Source organism: Salvia splendens, chromosome 9 (assembly GCF_004379255.2).
Source record: "Salvia splendens isolate huo1 chromosome 9, SspV2, whole genome shotgun sequence".
Taxonomy (NCBI): domain Eukaryota; kingdom Viridiplantae; phylum Streptophyta; class Magnoliopsida; order Lamiales; family Lamiaceae; genus Salvia; species Salvia splendens.
Window position 1 is genome coordinate 965,064 of NC_056040.1, and position 26,183 is coordinate 991,246.

Genomic DNA, 26,183 nt, shown 5'->3' on the forward strand with positions numbered 1-26,183 from the left:
AGAGAACGATTCAAGCCTTAGAGGATATGCTGCGAGCCGTGGTGCTAGATCGAGGTTGGGGTTGGGAAGAAGTGTTGCCTTTGGTTGAGTTCGCTTACAATAATAGTTACCAGGCGACGATCAAGATGGCTCCATATGAGGCATTGTATGGAAAGAAGTGTAGATCGCCACTTTATTGGGATGAAGTGGGTGAGAGAAGAATTCTCGGACCAGACTCTGTAGAAGAGATGATAGAGATTGTCCGAAAAATCCGTGGGAGGATCAAGGAGGCACAGGATCGACAGAAATCATATGCGGATGTTCGAAGGACCGATTTACAATTCGAGGTCGGAGAAAAGGTCTTTCTGAAAGTTTCCCCTTCTAAGGGAATAACTCGTTTTGGAGTGAAAGGAAAGCTGAGACCCCGATTTATCGGTCCGTACGAGATTTTGGACAGAGTCGGCGCGGTAGCATACAGATTGGCCCTACCACCAAACTTTGGAAATGTGCACAACGTCTTCCATGTGTCACAATTGAGGAAGTACGTGTTTGACCCCACACACATAGTTCACCAAGAAGAGATGATGGTCCTAAATCCCGATCTAAGTTATGAGGAGAAGCCCGAGGCCATTTTGGATCGAAGGGTGCAAGAATTGAGGAATAAGTCAATTGTTTCGGTGAAAGTACGGTGGAGGAATCATGGGGTCGAAGAAGCAACATGAGAATTAGAAGATAAGATGAGAGAGAAGTTTCCAGAGCTGTTTGAGTGATCTAGGCAAATTTCGGGACGAAATTTCCTTTAAGGTGGGAGGAATGTAGTATCCGAAAAAAAAAATAAATAAATAAGAATTTTTACTCTTTTAATTAAGGTTTGAATTTTGTGAATATCTTGTTTAAGATATGGTTTGGTAGTCTTAATTGATTTATATTATTTATGTATGTGAGTATTTAGATTTTTTTGGTTAATTGAAAAACAAAATAAAATCCTAATTAACAAATTATATATCCCTCTCTCTCCCTCTCTCTCTCGGTTTCTCTCCCTCTCCCCACTACTTTCTCAACCTCTCCTCACTCCCACATAACCGATGCACTCCCTTTCTTTCCAATCTCTCCCTCACATCGGTTCCTCTCTTTCTCTCTCGCAATCGTTCTCAACATCACGGTAAGGTCTCCCCCTCGGTTCTCACTTTTCCCCGTTCACTCCCTCTCATCGATTTCTTGGATTCATCAAGGTGTTACTCTCTCTCGTACTGAATCAGAGTCGGAGAAGGGAAAGCTTTCGACCTCTATTTGAACTCTCCGGAAAAGGTAACCCAAGACCCTAACTCATGCTAATTTCGAAAACACATGCATATAGGACGTTTTGAGTTGTTTAGATGCTGTATAGGACTTGTGGTTATGTGTTGGTGTGAGTTTGATTTTGGTTGTGACCGACAGTGGGTTCCGAACCCTTTTTGACGAAGCAAACGATCTCCTTTTGGTATGAAATTTTAACTGTGTAAACTTGGGTGTGTCTTCTGTGTGGTGTGTAAATTTCAGCTTCATTGGACGTCGGATGATTTTATAATGATTTTTGTAAGTAAACTGCGCAGTTCTGCGAGATGTATGTTTCTGGGTGATGTGTTTTTGTGCAATGGGTGTGAATCTGGGTGTTTTGATATTATGATGTATGTGGGTGTGTTTGGCCAAGGGATGGCTCGGAGGAATCAGTGTTTGGTTCGAGTGTTTTGTGTGTGTTGGCCGAGAGTTTTAGGGTTTGGCCTAGGGTGGTGTTGTGGAGAGTTTTGGAGGGTTGATCTCTTGTTTTCGGGTGTGTTTTGGGATGTAGAATGTGTGTTGTGATTGTCGTATAAGGTTTGAGAATCGTTGGTTGGGGGAAAACTGGTGTGCACTTGATCGGGCCAGCGGCCGAGACGCCGAGCCAGATGCCGAGCCAGTGCCGAGAGAGGTGCCGAGACGGGCGCCGAGCCAGATGCCGAGCCAGATGCCGAGACAGGTGCCGAGCCAGTGCCGAGAGAGGTGCCGAGACGGGCGCCGAGCCAGGTGCCGAGACGGGCGCCGAGCCAGGTGCCGAGACGGGTGCCGAGCCAGATGCCGAGACGGTGCCGAGTCAGTGCCGAGACAGGTGCCGAGCCAGGGCCGAGCCAGACGCCGAGACAGGTGCCGAGCCAGGCGGCCGAGACGGTCGGCCGAGGTGCCGAGCCGGACGGCCGAGACGGTCGGCCGAGGTGCCGAGCCAGGCGGCCGAGACGGTCGGCCGAGGTGCCGAGCCAGGCGGCCGAGACGGTCGGCCGAGGTGCCGAGCCAGACGGCCGAGACAGCCGGCCGAGGTGCCGAGCCAGGTGGCCGAGACCGCCGGCCGAGATGCCGAGCCAGGCCGAGACGCCGAGCTTTTTTTCCGAACCTGTCCCGAGCCAAGTGAGCCGTTTGCACGGTGCGGGTATACCGGGAGTACGAGTGTTTCGGTTGTGTGTCGTGTGCGCGTCGTGGGTGCGTGGTATGCGTGTCGGGTGCGTGCGTGGTGTGTTTCGGACGTGTGTTTTTGTGTGATTGACTTATAAGATGTTGTTAAGTGTGTGTACGTGTAATGTGCTAGATGTTGAAGTCATCCACGTAGGAATCATGCATTGTCGTTTAAACCTCGTCTTTCCTGACTCTAATTATGATATTTATTTATCTTTCAAAAGGGTGATCTTTTACGAGGAAATTGTGGTTGAAGAAGGGAACTATTTAAAAGCTAAGCAATTGAGGTGGGCTTTTCTACCCTACTATTTTGTGGGTTATCTTTAATACGGACGCTGTTCCGGAAATGTTTATGGAGATGAACTGTTTGTCTTGCCAACTGTTTTGTTTTGAAACCTATCTGAAGTGGTTTACCACATATGTTTAATCGAATTCGGGTCTGTTGGGCTGCGAACCCTCAGGCTAGTGTACACGAGATCGGGAGCCATCTGAGAGCAAGTTGGCCGGTCTAGTTGACCTGGGGTGTGGCCACGCCCCTTGTCACCCGTTGGATCAGATAGTGTATGATGGTGGGAATAAGGGTGGCAATATCTGAAAATGACTGCGCAGTCGAATTTATGAAATATGTTTTAGTGTACTTGGGTTATTTTCTTACACTTAAAACCCCAAGGTTACACTGATATGGCATGACAAACTATGACTTTGGCGTGTGTCCACTGAGTGCAATAAGTACTCAGCCCTGCATGTTGTTTTCTTAATGTGCAGGTTGAGCGACGATGGGGATGACGGATGTTGAGCAATTAAAGTCAAAATTGTGTTTTTACTTTGCCTTTTGGATGGTGTCGTGTCGTCATACCCGGCATTATCTATCTCTTGGTCTGTTCCGCTGCTTTGTAATCCGATACAATGTTTTCATTTAAACTCTGTTTACTTTAACTTTAGAAATGTCGCTACAGTACATTGTTTTGAAGTGAACTTCCTCTAATTAAACGTTTTCGGTTCAAGTATTCTTGTTCTCCCCTTTCTTCCCCGCTTCTTTATTCCTCCCCTAGTCGCGGTCCACCGTACTTCCTATCCTTAGGAAATGCGGACGTGACACAGATTACTTTCCCAGACAGAAAGAATCCTAGCAATCAAACATGGCCTAAAAGTATTAACTTTTTATGCAAGTTCAAACAAGAAAAGCTTGAACTTAAATAAACAATTGGCAAAATTTTCATTATAAAGTCGGTGATGACTGATGAGAAGTGTGAAATCGATGGTAGCATTTTGGTTTTTAAATTTAATTTAATATGCTTTAGTCCAACTTGGGGAGCTCCCTTTGACCGAGACAGCAAATTGACAGATAATTACACTAATTATTACTATAATAATTGCTCTTTGTTTGATTATAGTAGTAGAGTTTTTAATCCAAGAAAATTCAACGTTTTTCATACGTTTTCCTGCATGTAATTAAATCGAAGAGACTTGCGTTATATAATTAATTAATAATGACAGTACTGTTTTATTGTGCAAAGAGAGTTCTTTGTCCTGACTTTTGTCCACGGCGGATGTCCCGGCGGACGTCGGACTGGCATGCGGGACGTTCGTGCGGGACGTCCGTCATTACGCAGCATGCATACGGATACAGACGTACGCTGCGGACACCGGAGTTCCGCGGCTTTCCAGTACGTCCGCCATTATATTGACACGACAGACGTCCCAATTTTTTATTGTTTTTTGTGGATGTCTTTGGGGATGTCCGCCATTGTGTAGTGAGATGTCCTTATGACGTGACAGTGCAGTGAGATTTCCTTATGACGTGGCAGATGGTGTTTTTGAGAATTCCGTCGGAATGTCCGCCGGGACATCCGTCCCATGGTGGATGCCCTCATAGTGAATTACTAATAACCTTTAAAATAGGTAATTTTTGTTAATCTGAATGAACTAAGCCAAATGAATGAATGATCAATAATTAAGTCATTGATACCTTTATTCATACTTATTACGCACTACATTCAAATTAAAGGTGAAAATTTTTATTAATTAATTACTATTATTTTAATCGACACCCAAATTTAAGATGAATATACTATTATTAATCTTTAAATATTATTTTAATCGACGATGGTCGTTCAATACGTGTTTTTCTTGTTCACACTGATCAAACGTGCCTACAATATTTAGTAGGTTTTCAGTTATAAAAAGAGTTCTTTTTTATTTTTATTTTAGTACACTAACAAAATTAGTTAGTTTTAGTTTTAAACACTATGTCATGATATATTATTCTTAATATTTACTATATATACATAATAATTTTTTTATTTTCTTTACAGTATGACTTATAGTTTTTAAAATTTTATAATCTATTTATTAATGTTCCTAATCGTTAGTAGTACTACTACTATTTAGTGATATAAGAGATATTTTTTCCATTCATATTGAACTAACCATTTTAATATTTTATTAATAAAAATGGGACCTAGCAAGCTAAAATTGACCTTAGAGACACACGACGTTTCTTTGGAATGGAGTAAGAAATAGTACAATGAAATTCACTACTCTTATTAAATAAGACAAAAGACCAAAATATCTTAAAGCTTATCCAAATAGAACAAAAATACCAAAATATCTTAAAGCTTTTCCAAATAAAACAAAAACACCAAACTTAATGTAAGATTTACCAAAACTAATATATACAGAGAAATATCATGTTATGCATACTATAATTAATTTTGTTCATCATGTATGAACTATGTAGGCGTGTTAGATGCGTGAGCAGAGCATATTTTAAGTTTTTTCTCCTTTGTTTTTTTAGCGTATGGCTTGTCTTTATTCAACTTAATTAAAAATCAAAGTATAATCCTTTTGAAATAAAAATTAATGCTTTTTTGGGGTGTTTAAACTATTTCTGAAAAATATATTAAATTCTTAGATATTTTAGTCAAAATTAGGTGTGGTTCATGTAGCCTTTTGATCAAATATTTATTCGCAACCTAGATTAGATGGACGATGCATGTCCTAATATGCTATCTCGTGAGAATACATTAATAAGCCATCATTTTAATATTAATTATATGATAATAATTACATACGTGCTTCCTATTTGTACAAATACTTGGAAAAAAGATTGGAATGCCACCATCGATCGATTTTTTCATTATAGTAATTAATACTCCTATTATTACACCCACCCTAAAATATGATAAATCCGTAACATTCCCAATCAAGATTAAATTATATTAACAAAATTCATAATTAAGATTCAAATTATGGAGTATTTAATTATTTATTTAATATCATAATAAAACAGAAAGTGGCTATAGTTTACACTTATTTCAACATTTTACCAATTTTCTTCCCTTTTCAATAACTTGCGACAATTCTAAAGTCTAATACGTTGAATATAGCAAAAGTGTGAACACCTTTTTCTTTCTTATAAAAATAATCGGTTTATTTTATCATTTTAACTTATATACTATTGATGAATCAAATTATGATTTGTTAATTTGAGAGGAAATATTTAATTTTTTAAAAATCAAAGGTGTGAACACCTTTCAACGTATCAAATTGAAACTTTTAGTTACACGAGGGAACATCTTTTATAGTACACGAACTTTGTCCAAGTATCATTTTAGGTTCGTGAAATTTGAAAATATCATTTGAGGTCTGTCAACTATGAATTAATATCAATCGAAGTATTTTTTTACTATTTTCAATTTTTTTATGGATGAAAATACCCTCAAGACCTTGAAGAATACATATTTTTAATAAACTTGTCACATACTCATATTTTTTATAAATATCTCTACTATATATTTTTGACGAATTTTCTAAATATAATTTGACCTTCAATATTATCACTTAATTTTGTGACATGTAAGAAAAGTTCCTTCTTCAACTTTTTATAGTAAAAAATTTTAAAATATTTTTGAGGTATGGATACTCGTAAAAATTAATGTCACTGTCAATAGACGACACTTGAATATTGATATACACCAAGGTATTGACGGTCAGTTTCAAATCTAAGAGAACATAATGGGATACGATGAGATATAAACAAAGTCATGGAACACGTTTCCTACTCTTAACGGTTTTCTATTTTTCATAATTGTATAGAATTTTTGTATTGGTCATTCATATTTATGAATCGTTCATTTGAATCAGCATTCTCTAATAAATCTGGCGGGATCAAGAAGTTATCAAAATTTGTTTAAAACTTTTAGTTCTTATCAATATTCAAGTATAGTCTATTGACTGTGACGTTAATTTTTACGAGTATCCATACCTCAAAAATATTTAATATTCTTTAATTATAAAAAGTTGAAGAAGAAACTTTTCTTGCATGTCACAAAATTAAGTGATAATATTGAAGGTCAAATTATATTTAGACAATTAGTCAAAAATATATAGTAGAGATATTTATAAAAAATATTAGTATGTGATGATAAGTTTAAAAATATGTACCCTTACAGGTATTGAGGGTATTTTCATTCAGAAAAAACTATAAAAAAGTACTTCGATTGATATTAACTTATAGTTGACGGACATCAAATGATATTTTCAAAGTTCACGCACCTAAAATGATACTTTAACAAAGTTCATGGACCAAAAAAAATGTACCTCCAGTTACATTTATCTAAACCCACCTAAAATCAGCACCACACGTTTACATTTTCTATAATTATTGAACCCAGGGAAGTTTATTAGCCACCAATTATAAAGTAGACTATTTGCAGTTAAAATTTATTGACGAAAAACACTAACAGATTTTGAACTATTTCCTTAATTTCAAACGTTTAGTTATATATATTTAAACACAACTAATTAAAATCGGCACGTCTATGATTGAACCCAGGGAAGATTATTAGCCACCAATTACAAAGTAGACTATTTGCAGTTGAAAATTATTGACGAAAGACACTAACATTTTTGAACTACATTCCTTAAATTTGTTTTTCACTCTTCAAGGTTGTTTACCTATATGTATATAATTCATTATGAATTAAAAATGCAGAATCCGAAATTTGGCCAAATAAGTTATAATTTCGCTTCTAAATTTAAATATTTGTGAACCTTAATTTAACCCCCATTCTAGTTGTCTCATAATATAAAAATTACTATACTCATTGAGAATTTTCATCATAAAATAGAAGCTAAATTATTTTATGAGGTCAATTACTTTATAACACAGTGTTAGATGATCCAACAGTGTAACTGTATTTAATAGGAGTATTGAATATCAATTTGATAATAAAATTTAAAATACTTAAACGATCTTGCATAAAATACATGCGACAAAAATAGACATGTCAATTGACAACTCTCATTTAATCCCCCAAATCATTACCAATTTTTATAAACAAACAATAAATTAATAACTTATTTGATAAAATGCTTTCAATTTAATCCGAAAATACCCTCAGCCCGCCATTTGCATTTCAGATTATTATTTAAAAGTAGAAAATACTCCATAAAAGAAGTGGTAAACAGCGTAACTACATAAACTTTCGTCAAAAATTTCAGGCTCTTTAATTCCGCTTCAAACCCCACACAATTACACGCACTAACTACTTCAACAGCAATTACTGCCCATTGAATTTACAAAAGTCGTTTTTTGTTTGCTCGCATTTTTTCGCAACACGCACAAAATTCGTCATCGCAACTCGCTTATAAAGTTCGCGCTCGATCGTTGCTGGATTCTACATTTTCAGAATATAGAAAAGCTAAAAACTATCGGAATCCACAGGTAGTGCTCAATGCTGTGTCAATTTGTTTCAGCTCGTTATTAATTGGATGATTTTGCTGAATTGCTTGGACGTTTGTATCAGCTGCCGAGAACTTTTTGATTTTCTAATAGATTTGGTGTTGATCAGTGTAGAAATGGCGAATTTGCGGGCGATTTTTAAGCATCCGGAGGATTTGTTTCCGTTGGTGAAACTGAAGCTGGCGGCGCGACAGGCTGAGAAGCAGATCCCGGCGGAGCCGCATTGGGCGTTCTGCTATTCAATGCTTCATAAAGTGTCTAGAAGTTTCGCTCTAGTTATTCAGCAGCTCGATACTGATCTTCGTGATGCTGTAAGTTTATTTCATTTTGATCTACTTTTTTGAAAAATTGTACTACTACGTCAGTTTAGTTGTTTAATTTGGTGTGTGTGCGCTCGCTATGTCCTCGTAGTCATAAACTGGTGTGTTTAATTAGGTAATATTATTGTCTCATTGTTTGATAATTATATACTCCATGAAATTTGTTATTGTAAACACGAGTTAAAAAGGCTTGAGGTTAGCTTAAGACTTATTTTAGCTGATAGAACTCGTCGGATAACACTTAAGTCAACGACTCATATATTATTAGTTCAATGTTTAGTATATTGCACATATATATAAATAGAATGGGTGAGACAATTAGTTACCTTTGTGTTTATTAAAGGTGATTTGATTGTCCATCTTTTTTATAGACTATAAGTGAATTGTCCAAAGATGCTTAAGTTCAGGATGAAAGGATGACATGCTGATAATACGTTAATGTGCTCTTTTTTTTAATCTTGCAGGTATGCATATTCTATTTGGTTCTTCGAGCGCTTGACACAGTTGGTATGCTCTTTTACTTACATATGCTTTTGTATGTAGTTTTTTTTATACTATGTGGAAGAGCTTTGTGTGGTTTATCTGTAGCAATGCTCTTCACACTACTATTGTTTAAAATCTTTTATGTTGTGATTGCTGCTGACAATTTTGAGAATCTTCATGGAGCTTTTCACTCTACGGCTGGTCAGTTAGCTTATTGGTTGAGTGCTTACCTCCTAGAAACAATATCTCCATGCACACACAGTGAACCTGTTTACCGTCGTAAACCTCAACATGTCATATGATTGATTACCGGAACAACATATTCTTTTCTTCTCCACGGGATTCTCCGTATTTTTTAATTCAATGTATTTTAGAAAAGAGACGGTACTTGATTCTTACTGCTCAGAGATGAAGCCAATTTTCTAATCACAACACATTTGCTGCCTTATGATCTCTGTGGAGATTCCAGTCTTAGAAATCTTACTATTAAAGGATGCAGTTTTATTTGTCCATGCCAATTGTCATTCTTCTGGTGTTTATGGATCGATATTATTCCATTGGGACAATTTAAGTTACTATATTCTGCACTTATGTTAATTTGACAGAGGATGATACAAGCATAGAAGCAGAAGTTAAAGTACCTATTTTGATGGCATTTCATCAGCACATATATAACTCAGAATGGCATTTCTCATGTGAGTTTCTCTTTCTTATAACTGCTGTCCTCTTTCAGTCACCATCTTAGTTTCAAAAGCGATAACATGCTTTAAGTTTTTTCATAACACATGGATATAATACACAAATCTGATCCTTGACAGGTGGTACAAAAGAGTACAAAGTTCTCATGGATGAGTTTCATCATGTTTCTGTCGCTTTTCTGGAGCTTGGAAAAGGGTATTTAACTAGCGATTTCTTTTACCCAATGTTAACATAACAAATTTCTCTTGCAGTTGAAGCTAAAACTGCTTAAGAAAATTGATATGCTCCCCATGTTCATTATTCCACATCACATGCAATCTTGTTGTTGCATGAATAATAGTTACTGTTCACTTTTGCAGTTATCAGGAGGCAATTGAGAATATTACAATGAGAATGGGTGAAGGAATGGCAAAGTTTATATGCAAGGAGGTATGCCAGAAATATCATTCTAGCGCGGTTTCTTAGCTATTTTGATATAGTTGTGAGATTATTAACAACACTCTCTGTTGTCATTATATGTGAACGAATTTATGAAATACATAATACATGACTCAGGAATTTTGACAAAAATATTGTGTTCCCTTACATATGTGCTTGACAGAAACTGCTTTGACACTTTCTCTTTGTCTTGCCAGGTAGAATCAGTTGATGATTATGATGAATATTGTCACTATGTGGCTGGACTTGTTGGACTAGGTTTGTCAAAGCTGTTCCATGCTTCAGGAAAAGAAGATCTGGCATCTGATTCTATCTCCAACTCAATGGGTTTATTTCTTCAGGTACCGATCTATTGTTTTCAGCATTATGTGCACTACACGCTAAAATTTAGGTATCTCTCGCAATCTAACTCTTAATTTTTTGTTTATATCTTTGCACAATTGCAGAAAACTAATATTATTAGAGATTATTTGGAGGATATTAATGAGATACCAAAGTCGCGAATGTTCTGGCCTCGTGAAATTTGGAGCAAATATGCTAACAAACTTGAGGTATTAATAGCTTCATCTTGATAGATCTTTCAAGTATACAACTTAGTTGCTCAAGGGCAGTGTTACTACTAAGTAAATTGTATTCTGATCCGTAATTTTTGTTTTTTGCTCTCTTAGGACTTGAAGTATGAGGAAAATTCAGTTAAGTCAGTGCACTGCCTGAATGACATGGTTACAAATGCCTTAACACATGTTGAAGATTGCTTGAAGTACATGCATGCTTTAAGAGATCCAGCTATCTTTCGTTTTTGTGCAATTCCTCAGGTAGATATTATTTTATATTTTTTTCTTATATTTTATATGAAAGTACGTTTTCCTTGGGAACCTTCACACAGAAGCATCATATTTATATTGGCGTACGATGAGCTGGAATACTTTGGCTCATGGTTTGATAGCTCCCTCCTGCATGCATATCTATGTTTTAGCATCAGTTTGTCATTCATTTACCTGTAATTGCTGGTGGACAATGCTGTGGTGGCATATTAAATCATGGAACGTGGCTATCTGTTATCTTGTGTCTGATGTGTCCTGCTCATAAATGATTTGAGGGAATTGGAAATCCATATTCTGGTATCGGTTCATGTTTTCTGTGGCTGAATTGGTGCTTTTAGAATATGGATAGAAAGTTTTAAATAAAAAAACGACTAAAGCTTTAGAATCCGTTTTTACTATTGAAATTATCTGAAAACCTATGTGGTCATGTTTATCTACATGTTGGTTAGACATGATGCATCTACATCTTGGATTGGACTCTGACCTTGTATACATGTTATCAGTTGTAAACATCTAATATTTTTATATCAAATAATACTACCAGATCATGGCAATTGGGACATTGGCTTTGTGCTACAACAACATTCAAGTGTTCAGAGGTGTTGTGAAAATGAGACGTGGTAAGTTTCTAAAGCTTGCTTACCTGGTAATGAATATAAGTTTCTAAAGCTTTCTTAACTGGTAATGGATAGTATAAAGTATTACAATAAATAACAAACTTAGCGAAAAAAATGATTTTCCATTGAACGTTTGAAATTGAATTTTGGCCTGCTCCTTACTGATGATCACTGACTCCATCTTCCACTGTTTTTGAAATTATTCATATGGCCCATAATATATGCTCAGACACTGATATACTCTTGACATCGGGTGTTTCTTGTCCCAGGTTTGACCGCGAAAGTCATCGACCGAACTAAAACTATGTCAGATGTTTATGGGGCTTTCTACGACTTCTCTCTTATGCTGAAATCAAAGGTACGAGTTTTATCCAATAGTGATGATTTTTCAGAATCCCGTGTTTAAATGATTTCCTATTAGCATCTCTGATATAACAATTTTGTAAAAACAAACTTACTATTTGAATATGAGATTGCAAAATGTTGAGTTTATTAAATTTATGGCCACCATATGGACTGAAACTGATGATGTTATTATTTGCAATTAATACGTTTTAAGTTGCAACAATTATGTTTTTTCATCCAAATACATTGGAAGAACGGAATCTTGTGTCCAACAATCATGTTACTGAAGTCATGCTTACCATTTTAATGCTTGAAGATTCCTGTGGTCCATACAGTAGGCAAACTTCTGAATGTTATGTATTTTTTTTTGTTGCAAAATTAACTCAGCGAACCTTTGTGTGATTGGTTTCTCGTCTTCGTGTTGCTAAAAACCTTTTGTCTTATTGAACTTTCTAGGTTGATGATGCCGACCCTAATGCCAGGAAGTCCAAAGACAACTTGGAGAAAATCTTGAAACTTTGCAGGAACTCTGGAGCTCTAGGCCAAAGGTTAGTTACCTTGCCATCCCTCTCTACTCACCTACATTGTATGAGTATACGCTCTTCCTCTCATTTTTATAGCAATTCCTTTTCTTCGTTGCCAGGAATTCTTACATTATCCAGAGCAAGCCACGATACAATGCAACTATGGTTAGTTTTCGTCACATTCTTTGCCTATTTTTCGTATATGCAAAAAACTATTCAAAGTGGTCAGACTCGAGAAACTTTTTACCAACTCCTTGATCCCTCCTACACTTTATTCGTTTTAAGGAGAAAACCTAAAAACAAATTTGAAAAATTCATGCTCAGTATGTTTTATATGCCACATGAAGCTAAATTTTCCTTAATACTACTATTCAAAAAAATGCCTCAATTCAGCCTACAAACATAAGTATTATATCCAACAGATGATGCTCAAATCATTATGTGTGAATCTAATGCAGATCGCTGCCATCTTCGTCATAATCGCTATTCTTCTAGCTTACCTATCAGCCAATCGGCCAACCTATATGTGTAAGTTTTTTTTTTGTCCATGTCATTTACTCAAAAAATCGACCTCAACCTCGAGTTGTTGCTCATTTTTTTGCTCTCAATATGCAGGATTGGTTTCGTACTTTCGCGGAAAAACATAATACTAGTTGCTAATCACAGTAAATGTCTCGTGATATACAAGTGTTTCACCTCTCAGGCGAGCTCGGTTCCTGGCATGTATGTAGGCATAAGCCGGGAAGAAATTGGCACGAATGTACCATGTAGTGTGTTCCTATTTTGTCTAATGTTTGCACCCAATTATATAGTTTTATGAAGCAAATAATGTGCCACTGTGTACTGAACCTCACTTCTTGTTCATGGTCCCTGGTTTCAAACACCACGTTTTGAAATGTAGACAATAATTTTCTCAAGTAGTGTTTCGATTTATCAATAATCACTATTAAGGCGACCCATTTTCGAGGTTCTCTTTAGAGATATTGTCGATGATGTTCGAACTTTTAAATAAGATAATGAGATACAATATGTGATAAGTCGAGATCGAGTTTTGACTAAAGAAAATTTGTTTGGTTGAATTGTTAATTTTTACACTTGAAAGTATATTTGGATTGCAATATTATGTAATGCTATGTAAACAAATCAAAATAAATGAATGCATGCCTTGAATTTTAATTCATGTAACATATATTTTCTTTGTCCATAAAAAATAGACTAGTTTTATCATTTTGGCTGTTCATCAAAATTAGACTAATTTCTAGATATGAAAAGTTATAAACAATTAATTAGAGAGTACTAATAATGTGTATCCAAAATCAACTAACACTATTTCCACCATCATTTTTCCCTTTTTTTTATTTACCAATTATGTATTAAAACCCGTATATCATTTAACTTAGTCAAATTTTTTTGCACGGAAGGAATATACACGACAAAACTGCAAGATATATTGAACTGGTGAAAGGGAGTATTGGGCTTCCACACAGAAGAATTAGGCCGTATAGAGAGACTAGTACCGAATCATGTTTTTATACACACAAAAGATTGTTAGGATATGATTATTATAAAGGCAAAAGTGTCCCTCTTAGAGTTAATGCCATAAGTCCAAATATTTCATTTTCGACTCCCACCAATATTTTCATTGCTCGTCTTGAACTTGACTATACATTCGAACACTAAAAAAGTAGTTTTTTAATGAGCTACAATTATAGAGAACCTTTGGGAACATAGAGAACACTATAGATGTAAATCGGACCAGTTTATCGGATTAAAAGTTTTGGAATATATTGGAATTTTTAATCCTAATTCTAAATGTTTGGTTTTTGGTTAAATGTTTGGTTTTTGGGAGCCCATCAAAGTAATCGAGTTAAAAGTAACAATAAAAAAATACCTCTATACTTTTATTCATGCGCATTACGTATTCATAGGTGGTGTTCGGTTCGTAAAATAAAATATTACTAGGATACAATACAGGATAAGATAAGATGAGCTTTATTTGAGTTTAAGACAATAGAGAATAGAGAAAGGTAGTAAGATTAAATAGTCGGAGGGTCTAGGTTGCGATGGATTGTCATACTAGAAGAGTAAAAATGGTTACTGGCAAACGGGCCTATTGCGGGCTTTTAATTAGTAGTGGGCCGTGAAAATTTTATGTCTTGTCAACCGAACGCATGATTATGGCTTTAGTCAGGTTTTATCTTGGACCAGTCCTATTAACCGAACTGGGCCGTAATATATGAACAGGGGTGTGATCCGTTGCTAACTTTTTTTAAGTTGCTAACTTGCTAACTCATCAATGCAATGTATTAAAAATGTCAACACGATGATACTGAAATGTCAACATAAACTTAAGTTGATATTTTAATACATTATGTTGATATTGATATTTAAATGTCAACACAAATATGTGTTGACATTTTAATGTGATCGTGTTGACATTTTTAATACACTACGTTGATGAGTTAGCAAGTTAGCAATTTAAGAAAAGTTAACATTTTAACGCACATGTATGAACATATATAAAAGTTAAAAATATAAATTATATGGCATCATAAATTCAAAATCTAAAATATTTATGAAAAAAATCATAAAGTGATTCATGATCTCTCCAATAAATAAGAAGAAATATGCTCATATTCAGAGATGATATGATATTTAATTGGGAGATTTGGAATATAATTGAAATTGGGTGATTAATGTGTTGAATTAACCGTCAAATAAGTCGAAAATTATTTGCATCTTGGTCCAATCCAGTGTGTTCCAGGGTCACTGGTGTAATCAGATTGCAAGTTTATCGAGTTCAAAATTTACAACACTAACTCCATAAATTTATCTGATTGACTATTTAGATTACATTTCAAGCTGCATTGAAATCCATAACTAACACTCTTGACTTCTCTACCAGAAAATATTTAGTGGGCCTTCCACTAGTGAGCACTAGGCAAGCAAAAATAATTTAGTCAGAAGATGAGAAATTTCGAAAACTTTTTTTTTTTATCGAATAATTTTATCTGTTTAAAGAATTCTAAAAGTCTCTTTTCTATGTAAATTAGCAATAGGCAAACTTTAATTTAGGCAAACATAATATCGTTATTATAGCACATAAGATTTTGGCTATAAATTAGGTGACTGCTTACCTCGTAAAAGGAAAATTAAATCAATTGTTTATTCAATCATTAATTTGGAATTTCCCCTTTTAAACTTTGCAATTTGTTTGCCCATTTCATTTAAGGTAGATTGGTGTGCTCAACAGGCAACAGCTGCATCAAATTAATATAATCCACCTAACAAATTGACAAATATCACCATTTATTTTCCATACCTCATTTGTCTTTGTGAATAAATGTGATTGCGCAGCATTATATGCACCCCATTAATCTCAGTTAAATAAGGCACTTTCTTATTTCTTTGAAAAAAATTCGAAACATTATTTAAATATTGTAGGGGAATGTTTCAAATTATTCCCCACCCCTTTTTTATTTAATTGAACATTTTAACTAACTTCAACAAGTTTATGTATATGTAATTTAAAATTGTTGAATTATATAAATGGTGGTAAATCTCGTATTATATGAATTAGATTCTTACTAGTATAATTTAGATTTTCGAATATTTTCATTAAAAAAAATCCAAATCGAGCCGAATCTGAATTTTTGGAAAAGAAAATCCTGGTCCAAAAATCCAACAAATCTAACACAAACTTAATAATTAGGTTTAATTTGATCCAATTATTCGAATTATGGATACTTTTGTTCACCTCTAAAATTTCTACCACATTGAGCATAAACTAATAACAAAGAAATAAACGGCATTGTATAAATTCCCATTTTTGCACTTCTTAGAAAAGCTTAAAAAGGGACTTTCTCACCCGATTCAAATTTTCAGTTTCACATGCCAAATAGTCAAATAGATTCTACTAGTAATGAGACAAATACAATTCATAGGATCCTACTACTAAAGTATACTATTAATAAAAGAGTAAAGAGTAATAAATATTGTATTATCCATTGATACGCCGGGTCCAATGAATTGCTTGAACGCAAATTTTCATAAATGCAAATGACATAAACTTTGATGGAAAATTATAATTTCAAAAGATATAAACAATAAGCTGATGTACGATGATAATATGACAGTTGAAAAACAGCGTTATGGTTTAAAAATTTTTAAATCAGACCACATCAATTTTAATGCTAAAATGGTCAATTAAGAGAAGTAAATAATAGTGAAAATTATGACTAACCTTATTATAGAGGGAATCTTATGAAATAGTAGAGAATAATTTTAGTTGACGTACCAAAAACATGACTAATTTTCATGGACTAGTGTATAACATTTTTTTATATCTGAATTATTTCTATACTATATTTTTTAAAATCCGAAACATTTGTACCAACTTTACCCAAATTTCAAGCAATTTTTAAAATATTTGCAAATTAATTGAAATTTGGTTTTAAAGTATTTAATTTTTAGGCGATTTTCTTCGAGTGGCTGTGTAAATAAGGCCAAAATCTACCAAACATTTTTAGAATATACTCCTATATAGTTCAAAAACCTCTCAACACACACACACACACACACTCAATAATCATGGACCTCATCATCACTCCTCTCCAAAACCACCCAAACACGCCCTTAGCGTTAGCCGTAGCCACCCTTCTCCTATCCCTCGCCGTTTTGCTAATCAAATCATCAAGCAAAAAACCCCGCCTCCCTCCCGGGCCAAAGGGATGGCCTGGGATAGGCAGCATGGGCATGGTCAGCCAGCTCACGCACCGCGGCCTCGCGGCGCTCGCCAAAATCCACGGCGGCCTCTTCCACCTCAAGGTCGGAAAGGTCCACATGGTGGCCGTCTCCACCGCGGAGGCGGCCCGGGAAGTCCTCCAAGCCCAGGACCACGTCTTCTCCAACAGGCCCGCGACTATCGCCATCCGCTTCCTGACCTACGACCGGGCCGACATGGCCTTCGCCCACTACGGGCCCTTCTGGCGCCAGATGCGGAAAATCTGCGTCACGAAGGTGTTCAGCCGCAAGCGGGCCGAGTCGTGGGCCTCGGTCCGCGAGGAGATCGATGCCTTTACGAAGGACGTCAAGTCACGGGCCGGACGGCCCGTGAATGTGGGGGAGATGGTGCTGGGATTGACCAAGAATATAACGTACCGGGCCGCGTTCGGGTCGGTGGCCCGGGATGGGCAGGGGGAGTTTGTGGGGATTATGCAGGAGTTTTCGAAGCTTTTCGGGGCGTTTAATGTGGCGGATTTCGTGCCGTGGATGGGGTGGATCAACGGCCCGGGATTCAGCCGGAGGCTGGAGAGGGCCCGGGATTCGCTTGATGCGTTTATCGATAGGATCATCGATGAACACATCGAAAAGAGGAAGGAGAGGGATGGCGGCGGCGGAGCTGAGGATGATATGGTGGATGAGTTGATGGAGTTTTACTCTGAAAATGGGGAAAGCAATGAAACAAAGGGCCATATTACTATAACAAGGGATAATATTAAGGCTCTCATCATGGTAAGAACATTTTTATGTTTTTGTTTTTGGTTAATTACTTTATCCCATTTATTTATTTATTTTTTGAATATATTACTTATAACCTTTCTAATATATCTATGTTATAGGAGTATTATTACACGTGAAACGCCTTGTACTCGAAGTAAGAAATTTAATTAGTTTTGATAATATTTTGAAAGATTCGGTATAAAATTATAAAAATTGCAAAATATTAGAACCATATATAAGTAACCATTTTTCCCCCTAAATTATTTCGCATTCGTGATTATGTGATTATATGGTCCGCGGAATTTTTAACTCCTTCTACATATGTAATGACGTAGGAAATTCTTTTGCTGAACCAAGTATCTAAACTACTTTCTAAGATTAATCCTTTAAAATATTTTACTTGTCTAAATTATATTCATATATTTTTGGAATAAAACTGTGTATCCGTCTTGTTATAATATGTGACCCCATTAAAAGTTTAAAACACACACACTTATTTGGAGTTTATTTAAACTTCACTAATTAATTAATAAAACTAATCGACCAAATCTCTTGTGAAATATATTTGTCATATTATATCGTATGCAAATATATAAAGTATAAGCTATTACCAAATATGATCGAAAAATTAAAATTGTCTTTCTCTAATAATAATTAGTATCGTTTCAAAAAGAACTACTACTACTTGATTCCATTTATATATAGGAGCGTTACTTGACGTGTTTATACATTTTTGTATCCTCATTCGGAATCGGAGGTAGTTATATTCGTACCAATTTGTATTGAAAATAGCAATTTTATCGTTACATGTTACAAACAATATTGCCCTTATTACAATATCTCATATAGTAATAAATTTGTTTTTACCAAGGATGTCATGTTTGGTGGGACTGAAACCGTTGCCTCAGCCATCGAGTGGGCCATGTCCGAGCTAATGAAGAGTCCCAATGACCTCAAAAAGGTCCAACAAGAGCTCGCTCAAGTGGTCGGGCTCAATCGAAAAGTCCACGAGTCGGATCTCGAGAAACTAACGTTCCTCAGATGCGTCATCAAGGAGACCCTCCGCCTCCATCCCCCGATCCCTCTCCTCCTCCATGAGACATCCACTGAGACAATTGCCCAGGGTTACAGAATCCCAGCCAGGGCCCGTGTCATGATTAACGCGTGGGCGATTGGACGGGATAAGAGCACCTGGGCCGAGCCCGATACTTTTAACCCGTCTAGATTCTTGAAGGAAGACGCCCCCGACTTCAAGGGGAGTAACTTCGAGTACATACCGTTTGGGTCGGGGCGGAGGTCGTGCCCCGGGATGCAATTGGGGCTTTATGGGCTGGAATTGACTGTGGCCCACCTTTGCCATAGCTTCACTTGGGAATTGCCAAATGGGATGAAAGGTGATGATATTGATATGAATGATATTTTTGGGCTCACTGCACCAAGAGCTGTCCAACTTGTGGCAATTCCAAATTATCGTTTACATGTTTAATTTTTTTTAGATTTGTCCTGATTAAGTCATAGATTAATTATTGGGAATTGAACTTCTATTTATTTTTAAAAAGAATTGTTTTGATTGTAGACCAAATATTTTTTTGATTTCATTTGAAAGTAGGGTATGGTCTTATCAAAAGTATTCTCAGTGTTCAATTGTATGCAATATGATCAACTTTCAAATTTATAAATATAAATTATGTTATTCAACTAATCCACATACTTACATCACTTTCTTGACAACAAGTGAATGATGAAGAATATTCTTTCAATCACTTATCACGTTTCCGTAACCTATTATGATTATATATGTTAATCAAACTCGTTCGTGTAGCAACCGTCATTCATAATTTAAAGAACCAAAATGAGTTAGAAGAACAAAGAAAAAAACAAATGCTAATATGAACTTCGAGATAATCCAATCCATTCTATTTCATTTAGCAAATTAGCAAAATGGTGAACCCAGGTGAGCCGAGGGTAGGGTAGACCGATTCCACTATCGACCGATGAGTATAAAAAAATTCCATTAAATTTGGGTTTTGAGGTTGTTGTCTATCTCATGGTGCACAAACCTTGCCTCAACCCCAACAACCTTCGCACGATGTCTATCATCTGATACGGACGTCGATCTTCTTCACTTTATTCCATTCCACGAATTTCATTTTACGGATTCGCCGTTAGCATGCATTGTCAGAGCATCCACATCCATGCTTTTTGAGCATAGATGTGGACCCGGACCCACTTTTACTACTATTTGGCAAGAGCACAACACCCACCTCAAGAGTCCCACCATTCTATTATTCAATTTATATAATTCAATTACTAGAAACATTTCCACAATATTAAAATCTATTAACAATACCCGAAATACTATTACAAATTACTAAAAAATTAAAAATTACATAATTAAAATCCTAAAAATTAAAAATTACATAATTAAAATCCTAAAAATTAAAAATTACATAATTAAAATCCTAAAAATTGAGGTTGAGAGAGTTGTTTGGTATAGTGTGATTTTTTGTGTTGAAATGAAGGTATTTATAGATGAAAGTGTGAATTTTGGGATAAAAATAATGAAAAAATAAATTAAAAGTGTGGAAAAAATGAATATATTTTATTGGGAAGTGGGGTTTTTTTTTATTAAATCTGAATTTTTTCAGATATTTTCGAGTTAAAAAACAAAAATAAATAAATTAAAAGAAGGCCAATCAGAGCATGCCACGTCGGCTGCTCATGCTCTTGCTATTGGCACGACGGTGCTATATGCATCGAGCAGGGCTGTGCCACTGGCAAGAGCACAACGGCGAGCAGAGCTTCGCCACGCCAGCGGCACGGCACTTGCTCAATGCTAAGAGCACCGATGCAGGTGCTCTCAGAAAAGACTCGTCTATGCATGGGTTAGGAACTTACTATCTGAATTTTACTATTATATTAAATGTCGACCAAATAAAACAAAATCCGTTGTAGTCTAGTTGGTTAGGATACTCGGCTCTCACCCGAGAGACCCGGGTTCAAGTCCCGGCAACGGAAATTTATTTTACAAAATCCTTTATTTTCTATTTCTTTTATCTTCCTTTCGTCATTTCTTTATTAAAAAAATTAACAGCAAATATAGCTATATCATTGTGTATTTATAATAACATAATTTATTTACAATTAATAAAAATATTTTACAACCATTAAATACTAGGAGTAGAACTTAATAAAAGTTATTGGAGGCTAAACGGACCTTGGGGCGGGTCGCGTGATGTGCGTATTTCTGGATCCAATCCGGATTCAGGGACCCGACCCGTAGCAGTCTCGGTTGTAGGAACTCGTTTGGGGAAAAGATGGTGTTATTATTTCCTCAGTTAAACGCTTATTCGCCCGTCTTCTCCGCCGCCGTCCACTCAGAGCACCGCCGTCCTCCGCCGGCGGAATTGAGGACTCTCTTCAGAAGTTATCGTCTAATTCCATTCATTCACTTCGCTGTCACTCCTTCGGAATTTGATCGCTTTTGCGCCTCTGCACTTTTGCTCCACAAATAAAGTGAATACTCTCTCTCTCTCTCTCTCTCTCTCTCTCACACACACACACACACATACAGCATCTAGGCGTAATATTTTTCACTTTCAGGGTGTTTTAATACTCTGTAACCTTCTCCGGATTCGGAATGGTAAAACCTAAAACTAGAAGTTCTATGCTGGCTAGCATCTTATGTTATCTAGCGGAATGAAACATAATAAGCAATGGTTGATTATTTTGAGATAATGCTGTCAATTGTTTTGCTTAGTTGGTTTTGGAGCTTCAAATGTGTGAGATTATTGCAATGGGTTCGATTTCAGATTACTCTTTCAGTAAAAATTGAGCTGGATTAGATAATGGTACATTTGGTTTGGTATAATGCTGAACTGAATCGTACTACTTTGACTTGGTATTAAGCTTGGTAAACTCTGTATTGATTTGGTATCGCTAATGACTCACCTTTTTAGAAGTTCCAGACCTTTGTGTTACTGAACTGTCCTTGATTTTATGTTTAGCTTTAGAAGATCGTATGAGCTCCTATTGCATCCATTAGTTTATATTGTCCTCTTAAAAGGGCACTGGTATCCGGCCACTCCATGTCGAATCCCTTTCTTCTCCACACCTTTTGCTGGTTTCCTACTTAAATCATACTTATTCTTCCTAAAATCTTAGACACAGCTATGTGCCAACTGGCCTTTTTTTTTTTTGGATGAAATTTCTTACTTATTTCTTTTTTCTGTTGCCATTCCTGTAAGGTCTTTATTTTTCTGAGCGATGTGGCAAGAATTAGCTTGGAGCCAAGTCCTTGCCAGTTTGATACATGAAATTTCTAGTTGAACCACTTCTTCTGGATTAGTAGGGTAGCCAAACATGTAAGATGACTTGAAATAATTATACTCTGACTGATCGTTCAGGTTAAAAATAGAGAAGCCATTGGCCTACATGTGCAGTGTGATGCTATGTTGGAAAAACTAGCCGCTTCAAAAATTAGGGCAGCTGCAAGCCTGCAACCATCGGGACTGAGGATCATATACTGTAGCACATGACTGGAGTATTGGATAAGATACAAGGTATCCATTGGAGTTTCTGCTTATATGATTTGCGTTTATTAAAAAATCCATTGGCATTTAGACTCATCCATATTTCATAGTTCACACCATGTAAGTGCGTGAGACTAACTGGCACTGTCACAAGGAGAATGTAGGGCTTCCTCAAGTTCAGTTGCCTGAGGAGTTTAATGTGGTTTCTGAAAACACAAAAAAAAATGATATGCATATATACCTACTGTCTGTGGACTCTAGTGATGTTTTTGAACTTTGACCCTATGTTGTTGAAATAATGAAATGATGTTATGCATATATTTTATGACCTACAATTCCTTGATCACACCCTCTGTTGATAGTGCTTGGAAGCACTGGAAACTTTTTTGAATTGATTTACTGATGGTGTTGGAGTTAACTTAATTTTTGTAAATCGGGATCTTAACACTGGCTTGTGTTTCAATATCTAATATGTACAGAACCATCAATCAGTATGGACGACTTCGACATTGAACTTGATGAGATGGAATTAGTAGCAGTAGCTGCAGGTTACCATTATTATAATAGCCTTATGAAGCAGCCAGCTCGCAGCTTGTCACCAAAAGGATTTTTCATGGCCGAGCTACTGAGTGGCCCTGATGATTTATGGCGGGAAATGTATAGGATGGACAAACATGTCTTTCATAAATTGAGCGACACTCTTCGACAGAGAGACATGCTGCGTGACACACCTGGTGTCGTGATAGAGGAACAATTGGCTATATTCCTGAATATTGTTGGTCACAATGAGCGTAACCGAGTAATACAAGAACGGTATCAGCATTCTGGAGAGACAATTAGTAGGCATTTTAATAATGTACTGAAAGCAATTAAGTCTCTGTCAAGTGAGTTCCTCCAACCACCATCTCTCACTACCCCAACAGAGATCCACAAAAGCAATAGATTATACCCGTACTTTGAGGTGATCTTTGAATCATATACTACTTTAATTGTTCATATTGGTTTTATAGTCTTATGTTACTATTTCCTTCTGTATTAGGACTGCATTGGAGTTATAGATGGAATGCATATTCCCGCACATGTTCCAGCGAAAGATCAGTCCAGATTTCGCAACAGAAGAGGCGTTTTATCACAAAATGTCTTGGTAGCCTGTACATTTGATCTCCAGTTCATATTTGTGTATCCTGGCTGGGAAGGCTCTGCTGCAGATTCACGTGTGCTAAGAGCCGTTCTCAGTGATCCGGATCAGAACTTCCCCAAAGTTCCCGAAGGTGGATCCTTTAACAATTGAGCTTTCTAAGTAGTCTGTTTCTTTCTTCAACTCCAACCATATCATATTATATTACAGGTAAATATTACCTTGTTGATATGGGATACGATAACATGGATGGATTTATGGCTCCATACAAAGGAGTCCGCTATCACCTTCACGAATATCGAGGTGCTAATCTCTTACCTAGGAATGCTAAAGAACTATTCAATCACCGCCATGCATCTGTAAGCAACGCGATCAGGAGATCTTGCAGTGTTCTAAAGGAAAGATTCCCGATTCTCAAACTTGCCCCTCAATACGCTTTCCACATACAGAGGGACATTGTTATAGCTGCATGCGTGATACACAATCATATCCGGCGCGAGGAGGAGAACGATTGGTTGTTCCATAGCAATGAAATCCCGGCCGATGAGTCCCCTGATCTCGACGAACAGCCTGATCTGCAATCGCCTTTCTCCGTTCACGAGCAGATGGCATCAGAACGACGAGACACAATTGCTGGAATGATGTGGAATGACTTTATGAATAAGTGTGACGAGTGGTGACGAGCAGCAGATGGTGTGTTGGAAAGTGATGTTCAATCCCAGCCCATGTTCATAGCAGAGGTATGTTAAAAATTTGTAGTAGATCAGTGATGATTGCTTTTCAGTTATGGTTTTGAGAGTTTTTCAGTGTTTAAAGTTGCATATTGCTTAAGGTGGAATTTACTTTCTCTTTCTTCTTTTGTTCAGGAAGATGCTACACTTAGATAGATGCCCATCCACTTTATATGCATCTGAACTTTGTTTCTTTATACTGATAGAGTAATCTATTTATCTCTTTTCATGGGGTAGTCTTGCGTGAGACGGGTCAAGATTCGGATTTGAGCTCGCGTTTCAACATGTTTGTATGTGCGAACATTGTCGGATATGTGTTTGAATCTGGATCTGAACTTATCATGGTGAAACGGTCTCACCTGAGTTTGTTTTTAGTTATTCGTCAAGTCATGATTGATCATATACTCCCTCCGTCATTGGTGAGACAGTCTCATTTTATCATTTTGATCTGCCCGTAATGAATTGTCTCATATCACTTTTATAATAGCGCATATTATAAAGTGAGATCTGCTGCCAAAAAAAATAAAACATTTATTGGCTGACTCAGGGTGTAATTTAATAACTGAATTGGGCTTTGAGAAAGAAAGAAAAAGAGTTTGTGCTAAGAAAGAAGATATTTCGATCTTTCTTTGCTGCCCTAGTATTAAATTTCAAATTTGAACATGTTGTGTTACTTATTTAAGATTTCAAATTTGAACATGTTATGTTGCTTATTTAAGATTTCAAATTTTCACTCATCCAAAGTGAAATATTATTTTCAAGATCCAATGATATTTCATTAAAGCTTGAAAAGCTACCTATCTAGCATAATTTTATCCTTCTAAAGCAACGTTTTACCTTTCTCTCTTTTAGGCTATTTTGAACCTGGTTTTGAATCACAGTTTGAATGTCGATGCCATCACATAATAATATTGGAGTACTACTATTTGAGTTATAACTGTAACATAATTTAAAGTTAATGTGGTTTATAAGGTTTACTTTTTTTTGCATGGATTGATTGATCGGTCCGGCAACTTCATTTATAGTATTGAACAATTATCGTAATAATTAAAGAGAATTTAATGTTCGGACATAATTCATTTTTTTATGTAAGGCGATAGAGTTAGGTCCTCCCAATTTATCTTTATTTTTGTATAAATTACAACTTGTTAAATTCAAACAAAATTTGAATCGAAAAAGTTACTCCCTTGCTAAGATGTAGTAATACGATTAGTATTTTTCTACTGGAATAATATGCTACATGGATAGTATAATTAGTATTAGGTGGTTCAATTTCAATAGCACGTTTATTTTTAATTTTTTTAATACTCGAAAGGACGTTATTGCGTTAATATATCATACTGTTATTGTTTATTTGGTCTCAATTTTGTAAACAATAATTAAAAATATAATCTTCTCATTAATCTTGATTAATTTAAAATTGTTAAATGGTGCAACGACCACTGGCTGGTAGAGTTCGGTTTGAGGGTAATCATCAACTGCTTAACCTTTTAATCCCCTTTTCTACGAAAAGTCAAACATGTCTTTATAAATTAATCATTCAGTTTACATTTTTCAATATATATTTTAAATTATTAATTTTAAAATAAACTAACATTTTATTGGATGACTTGACTTGTCGAATGTTAATCGTATTGCTGATTGAAATTAAAGAGAAAATTTCCAACATAATAATATACTGTGTTCATCAACGAATTATACGTTAATTTTAATTAAGAACAGTGAATTTTGTAAGAGAAAATGACAATATACTTCAGTTTCAATTGCAAAAAAATTTTATACAATTAATTATTAACTTTTAAACACGTTGTTCTAATTTGTAAATACAATATACAAATATGG

At 36.0% G+C, this 26,183-nt stretch overlaps 3 protein-coding genes and 1 non-coding gene across 7 annotated transcripts; all 4 read left to right on the top strand.

Annotated features, from left to right (window-relative positions):
- Positions 1-7,912: 7,912 nt before the first annotated feature.
- Positions 7,913-13,355, top strand: LOC121746788 (squalene synthase 2-like). 2 transcript variants are annotated; one of them, XM_042140720.1, is made up of 15 exons: positions 7,913-8,170; positions 8,298-8,499; positions 8,973-9,015; positions 9,597-9,686; positions 9,810-9,885; positions 10,050-10,119; positions 10,326-10,469; positions 10,575-10,679; positions 10,797-10,943; positions 11,497-11,572; positions 11,839-11,927; positions 12,371-12,462; positions 12,558-12,603; positions 12,897-12,966; positions 13,054-13,355. In XM_042140720.1, coding segments are annotated over exons 2-15 (1,245 nt in total). In that variant the 5' UTR covers positions 7,913-8,170; positions 8,298-8,304; the 3' UTR covers positions 13,056-13,355. The 2 variants fall into 2 exon arrangements, with proteins under 2 accessions (XP_041996654.1, XP_041996655.1); XM_042140721.1 differs by having other exon boundaries at positions 8,303-8,499.
- Positions 13,356-16,993: 3,638 nt separating this feature from the next.
- Positions 16,994-19,589, top strand: LOC121746393 (cytochrome P450 84A1-like). The gene is made up of 2 exons (XM_042140199.1): positions 16,994-17,952; positions 18,812-19,589. Exons 1-2 carry the CDS (start codon positions 17,029-17,031, stop codon positions 19,424-19,426), a joined length of 1,539 nt encoding a protein of 512 aa, XP_041996133.1. The 5' UTR covers positions 16,994-17,028; the 3' UTR covers positions 19,427-19,589.
- A 1,296-nt stretch (positions 19,590-20,885) lies between these two features.
- TRNAE-CUC lies at positions 20,886-20,958 on the top strand. The gene has a single exon. It is a non-coding gene; the product is annotated as a tRNA-Glu (tRNA).
- Positions 20,959-21,237: 279 nt separating this feature from the next.
- On the top strand, positions 21,238-24,811 carry LOC121748820 (putative nuclease HARBI1). Of its 3 annotated transcripts, none has more exons than XR_006039532.1 (6): positions 21,239-21,456; positions 22,347-22,502; positions 22,952-23,433; positions 23,512-23,743; positions 23,821-24,350; positions 24,477-24,811. XR_006039532.1 is itself a non-coding variant. In XM_042143348.1 (5 exons), exons 2-5 carry the CDS (start codon positions 22,475-22,477, stop codon positions 24,288-24,290), a joined length of 1,212 nt encoding a protein of 403 aa, XP_041999282.1. In that variant the 5' UTR covers positions 21,238-21,456; positions 22,347-22,474; the 3' UTR covers positions 24,291-24,811. The 3 variants fall into 3 exon arrangements, 1 of the variants encoding a protein (XP_041999282.1); XR_006039533.1 differs by having other exon boundaries at positions 24,579-24,811; XM_042143348.1 differs by having other exon boundaries at positions 21,238-21,456; positions 23,821-24,811.
- The last annotated feature ends 1,372 nt before the right edge of the window (positions 24,812-26,183 follow it).

Excerpts from the sequence above, each read along its gene's own strand:
- LOC121746393 (XM_042140199.1), top strand. The coding sequence starts at position 17,029 with ATGGACCTCATCATCACTCCTCTCCAAAACCACCCAAACACGCCCTTA. Across the intron at positions 17,953-18,811 it reads ATATTAAGGCTCTCATCATG|GATGTCATGTTTGGTGGGAC; the intron begins GTAAGAACATTT and ends GTTTTTACCAAG.
- LOC121746788 (XM_042140720.1), top strand. The coding sequence starts at position 8,305 with ATGGCGAATTTGCGGGCGATTTTTAAGCATCCGGAGGATTTGTTTCCG. Across the intron at positions 8,500-8,972 it reads ATACTGATCTTCGTGATGCT|GTATGCATATTCTATTTGGT; the intron begins GTAAGTTTATTT and ends TTAATCTTGCAG. Across the intron at positions 9,016-9,596 it reads TCGAGCGCTTGACACAGTTG|AGGATGATACAAGCATAGAA; the intron begins GTATGCTCTTTT and ends TTAATTTGACAG.
- LOC121748820 (XM_042143348.1), top strand. The coding sequence starts at position 22,475 with ATGACTGGAGTATTGGATAAGATACAAG. Across the intron at positions 22,503-22,951 it reads AGTATTGGATAAGATACAAG|AACCATCAATCAGTATGGAC; the intron begins GTATCCATTGGA and ends TAATATGTACAG. Across the intron at positions 23,744-23,820 it reads CTTCCCCAAAGTTCCCGAAG|GTAAATATTACCTTGTTGAT; the intron begins GTGGATCCTTTA and ends ATTATATTACAG.